We start from the raw sequence: 4,849 nt of genomic DNA, 5'->3' as shown, positions 1-4,849 counted from the left end.
ACTCACCAATCGCTCATAAAAACCTCCCATCCATGGGGCCAACTCAAAATTTCCATTGAATACCTTGTTTGGAAAGGAAGTCATCAATACCATCTGATATTTGAAGCTTAGCTTTACTTAACATTTGTTTAGCTGCTTTAAAATGTTTTGCATTGTCAGAAATTATTTGTCGTGGAACTCCACGACGAGCCATGAAACGACGTAAGCACAAAAGAAATTCATCAGCAGACATACCTTCTACTAGTTCTAAATGTATAGCTCTTACCACCATACAGGTAAACAAGCACACCCATACCTTCTTGTAGATTGGTTTATCACCATTTGCGTACTGCTTGATATAAAGTGGCCCAAAGTAATCTAGCCCTGTGTATTCAAATGGTAGAGCTTCTACAACTCGTTCCTTGGGCCAGGGTGGCATGTCTGGCTTTCTATTAGCAGTTCCTTCACACCGACAACAGACTCTACATTGTTTCAACAGCTTTCTAACAGTTGACCTGCCATGTGGAATCCAGTATTCCAACCTAAGTTGAGCTAAGGTTTGAGAAACTCCAGCATGAAACACTCTTTTGTGACAGTCTTCAACCACAAGTCTGGTGTAGTGCTCATCCTTTGGCAGCAGTTTAGGACATTTCATTGCTTGATTCAAGCTAGTGGCATTTTCATACCTTCCATGGCATCGCAGCAGACCAGTGTCATCTTGCTGAAGGTTCAACTGATTTCTTAAATTGTTCTTACTTCCTCGAAGTATGTCTGGGTAGTACTTGTACTGGATGTAAAGATCCCATACCAACCTTGCTTTCTGTAATTCCTTGACTGTTAGAGGACCAGAATAAGATTCTCTTTTCCTCAGATTATTCACAAATCTTAGAACCCAAGCTGTGACTCTTACGAGCTTCAACAATGAGGAACAACGGCTCTCATTAATATCTGATAGATTTAACAGTTGTGGAATTTCTCGTGAGAGATCCTCCCTAGACAAAAGACTAGCCTCAAACATTACATTATTGCCCTTTATTTCACTGTCAACATCACCAGTCTTGCACTCTGGTATCTTGAAAACTGGCCACTGTTCTTCAAGGTTTTTTTAACCATGTGGGACCCATCCACCAGATAGATGATGTTAGTTCTCTGGGAGACTTTCCTCTAGTTGCCAAGTCAGCAGGATTGTCTTCTGATGAAACATGTTTAAAGGTTACTTCTTTCAGTGATTTGATTTCTTTCAGCCTATTGGTCACAAATGCAGACAGTGGCTTCTTGGACTGAAGCCAATGTAACACACACATAGAATCAGTGAAAACAATTGTATTGGTTACCTGCAAGTGAAGTTCACTTGTCACGAACTTGAGGGCACGTACTCCAATGAGAACTCCCATTAGCTCCAATCTAGGAATTGTCATATTCTGTGGAACTAGCCTAGTCTTTGAAAAGATCAGGTCTACCTTTACATGAACCAGAAAACGACTGGTGCAAGTAAATAACTGTGGCATATGCCTTTGCTGAAGCATCACAAAAACAAACAAGACTGTACACAACTGACTTCTCTTGGGTGATACCAATGTATCTAGGTAGGTGACACAAAGGAATGTCCTTTAGTGCCTCAATAACCTGTAGCCACATCTCTAGCTGCTTTTCATTCAACTTTGCATCCTATTCATGCTTCTCCATCCATAGGGTCTTCATAAACAGTTTGGCATCAAGAACAGTTGGAGAAAAATAACCAAGTGGATCAAAGACAGAAGAAATCACTTGCAACACCTTTCTCTTGGTCCAAACCCAGCCATCATTACTAATAGAAGGACCAGGTACTGATAACATATCATTAATCAAATCCCAGTTGATACCTAGGACTTTGTGTTCAAACTTTCCAGCTTGGTCTTCATATGGAACAAAATCCTTAAACTCCTTAGAATTAGAAGCCCATTCTCTGAGGTTCATAGAGGCTGCTGCAAACAGGCTCTTAGCTTCAACATAGAGATCCTTAGCTTGACTGGGTGTGCTGACTCCTGTTATAACATTGTCAACATAGATATCTTTCTGAAGTTTCTTAGCAACAGGTAAATCACTTTGTTCTAGATGGTAATTAATGGTAGCTGCCAAAAGGAACGGACTGGAGATTACACCAAATGGTACTCGACAGAAACAATAAATCTGTAAATTGTTTTCTATATCTGTCCTTTTAGAATCTTGTAGCCAAAGAAATCTTGTGGCATCTCTGTCCTGCACCTGAAGTCCCACATTCAGAAAGGCCTTCTCGATATCTCCAACCACACCAATTGGAGAAAGCCTGAATCTGATCAACAGTCCATACAAACTAGGCAATATTACAGGCCCCCTGTACAAACACTCGTTTAGACTCTTGATATCTTTCTTGGTTTTTGCAGAGGCATCGTAAACTATCCTCACCTTTGTGGTGTTCTTTGCTGGAGTAATCACTGGGTGGTGGGGGATATAGTGTTTGATCAAGCCTTCACTTGATGTACTAGTGACCTTCTCAATAATGCCACGATTCAGTTGGTCTTGTATTATCTCATTATACTGTTTGAAAAGCTTAGGGGTCTTGGTCAATTTCTTCACTGTTGATCTCAGTCGTCCAACTGCCAGCTGATAGTTCTGTGGCAGATCTGGAGTACTCTCTCTCCACGGCCAAGTGACCAAGTACCTTCCATCAGCAAATGTTACAGTCTTAGAAAAGTTCTCAATAGCAATTTCGTCACTTTGTGATGGCGAGTCAGTAATGCCTATTGACTCCAGGTTCCAGAAATGTTCCAGGGAGGGCTTAGGGGAGAGGGAAGGATCTATGCTTGTCAGCATATGAGCAGTAGGTTTGATGCCATTCGGGGCAGATCCAACAGTGCTAACTAGTAAACTAGATTCATCGTTGTTAACAGCTGGTTGCTCAACTCTCCCACCAAGGATCCAATCAAGCTTAGAGTGAAACAAGCTCAGACCATCACCTAAATCCATCTTTCTTGGCTCTAACAAATCAAAATAGTAGTCATTACCAATGAGCATTTCAATGCTAGACGGCTCTGCATGACATGGTAAAGAATCAGCCAGCTTCCCATCAACAAATTCTCCTTTCAAGAATTCTATGTCTTCCTCTTTCAGAGGAACACGGTTTATCTTCCCAGTAATGTGAGGGACCACTGTGATGTTCATTGGCATAGCACTACCATCCTTGAGAAGTAAGCTTAAGCTTCCTTGCTTACAGTTAATGTTCTTGGAACCAAAGGTGACAACTGACAGCTTATCAGTTCTATCCAATGTCAACTGAAGTCCTTTAGCTAGGCTTTCTGTAATGTATGACCTCTGGCTACCTGAGTCAAGGATAAGACGCACTGATACTGATGAATTATCCTTTGTGTTCCTTACAGTTACAGTTGCAGTTTGCATCAGTACCTGGTTGGTACTGGCTACCATAGCACCTTCTGGCTTGGGACCTTCAGCACTGATTATTTGTGGACTAGGGGGCTGCTGGAATAATGTGCTACAAAGGCTTCTGTGATGACTCCCCTTCTTTCCACAATGAGCACAGGCTGTCAACCTTGCAGTCCTTCAAAATGTGGCCATTCTTTAAACAGTTGAAACAGCACCCTTTCAGTTTCTCTTTCCTGGCTTGCAGTGTGCTATACTTGGAGCATTCATCAGACCAGTGAGTTTCAGCACAGTAAAAGCAACGAGGCTGGTAAGATTGGGTCCCTCTCTGTGGATTGTTACCTTTGTATTGACCATTCCCAGCTAATAGTCCTCCTGCTGTAGACTTCAATTTTCGCTGACCTCCATGATTGGAGTTAGAACTAGTTGGTGCTTCATGATCAGATGATTCACTACCTGCCATTTCCATGGCTGAAATGTGTCTCCCCAGCGACATACGCAACTTAGTAACAGTCCATTCTTCATCCTCTGGCTTCTGCATGTATAGTTGGTAGCGAACTTTCTGAGGAAGCTTCTCAAGTATTAAGGCAACGAAGTGCCGATGGTCAATGTTCTCACCAATTGCCTGTAGGCTTCGCAAATGGCATTCAATGGTGTCATAGCAGTGCCTTAATTGTGCAACATGACTTTTTGCAGGTGGCAGATGTGATAAACTGCGATAATGTGCATCGACAATAATCTGTGGTCTTCCAAACCTTCTCTTCAAAACATCAACTACAACCTTGTAGTTATCATTGGATAACTGATATCCTGCAATTGCCTCTAAAGCCTCCCCCCTTAACTTTGACTTTAGGTAGTTGAATTTGTCAACTGGTGCGTAGTCTGCCTTATCTACTGATGCTTCAAATGCATCCCAGAACTCTTGCCACTTTAATACTTCTCCTTTAAAAGGGGCTATATCAAGCTTGGGTGGTTTTATTGCTGCCATTGATGGCTGTGACCAGATTCTGGATATTCCTGATTCCATGCTTCCTGTTGATGGTGATTGCAGTTGTCTAACTTGTTCTTGCACTTGCTGGAGTCTTTCTTCTAATTTCTGACTTTGTTTTGACTGAGTTAATCTACGCTTTCTCTCTACTTCTTCCTTAAGTATTCTCAATTGTGAAATTCTGTCAATAATTCCATCAGTAAACTCCCCATCTGCATCTAGGGTACTTTGAAATTCCTCTGCTGACGAGGTATCCTCACTCTGCTCAAGTGCATCTGCTAGCTTCTCATTGGCCGCCTCCAAGCGTGCCAACTTAGCTTCGAGATTTAAAATTACTCTGCTAATTGATAGCAAGTATCTGTCAACCTCTCTTTCTTCGTTCAGCTCTAAGTCTCTCTGTAATAGTGAGTTTGCTTCCGCTTCTTCTTTAGTCAATGCAGTCCTTGCCCTCGTCCTGTTGCTCTTCAAACTACTAATTGCCGGCAT

The 4,849-nt window shown here is 41.9% G+C and overlaps 4 protein-coding genes across 4 annotated transcripts; all 4 read right to left on the bottom strand.

The window, feature by feature from the left end:
* Positions 1–43: 43 nt before the first annotated feature.
* Positions 44–997, bottom strand: LOC136248336 (uncharacterized). The gene has a single exon (XM_066040127.1). The coding sequence runs from the start codon at positions 995–997 to the stop codon at positions 44–46; it is 954 nt and encodes a 317-aa protein (XP_065896199.1).
* Positions 998–1,073: 76 nt separating this feature from the next.
* LOC136248335 (uncharacterized) lies at positions 1,074–1,617 on the bottom strand. The gene is made up of 3 exons (XM_066040126.1): positions 1,519–1,617; positions 1,314–1,439; positions 1,074–1,259 (listed from the first exon to the last, which is right to left on the bottom strand). Exons 1-3 carry the CDS (start codon positions 1,615–1,617, stop codon positions 1,074–1,076), a joined length of 411 nt encoding a protein of 136 aa, XP_065896198.1.
* Positions 1,618–1,647: 30 nt separating this feature from the next.
* On the bottom strand, positions 1,648–3,420 carry LOC136248334 (uncharacterized). The gene has a single exon (XM_066040125.1). It carries the CDS (start codon positions 3,418–3,420, stop codon positions 1,648–1,650), a length of 1,773 nt encoding a protein of 590 aa, XP_065896197.1.
* A 67-nt stretch (positions 3,421–3,487) lies between these two features.
* On the bottom strand, positions 3,488–4,849 carry LOC136248333 (uncharacterized). The gene has a single exon (XM_066040124.1). It carries the CDS (start codon positions 4,847–4,849, stop codon positions 3,488–3,490), a length of 1,362 nt encoding a protein of 453 aa, XP_065896196.1.

Source organism: Dysidea avara, chromosome 3 (assembly GCF_963678975.1).
Source record: "Dysidea avara chromosome 3, odDysAvar1.4, whole genome shotgun sequence".
Classification (NCBI taxonomy): domain Eukaryota; kingdom Metazoa; phylum Porifera; class Demospongiae; order Dictyoceratida; family Dysideidae; genus Dysidea; species Dysidea avara.
The sequence above is the reverse complement of the archived record's forward strand: the minus strand, read 5'-3'. Positions and strand labels throughout refer to the sequence as shown.

Bases quoted from the DNA above. Each gene is read 5' to 3' on its own strand.
- LOC136248336 (XM_066040127.1), bottom strand. From the start codon at position 997: ATGTTTGAGGCTAGTCTTTTGTCTAGGGAGGATCTCTCACGAGAAATT.
- LOC136248335 (XM_066040126.1), bottom strand. From the start codon at position 1,617: ATGTGGCTACAGGTTATTGAGGCACTAAAGGACATTCCTTTGTGTCAC. The intron at 1,440-1,518 runs GTTTGTTTTTGT...GTTCATGTAAAG, and splicing joins AGTCAGTTGTGTACAGTCTT to GTAGACCTGATCTTTTCAAA. The intron at 1,260-1,313 runs GTAACCAATACA...CATTGGCTTCAG, and splicing joins CAAGTGAACTTCACTTGCAG to TCCAAGAAGCCACTGTCTGC.
- LOC136248334 (XM_066040125.1), bottom strand. From the start codon at position 3,420: ATGGTAGCCAGTACCAACCAGGTACTGATGCAAACTGCAACTGTAACT.
- LOC136248333 (XM_066040124.1), bottom strand. From the start codon at position 4,849: ATGCCGGCAATTAGTAGTTTGAAGAGCAACAGGACGAGGGCAAGGACT.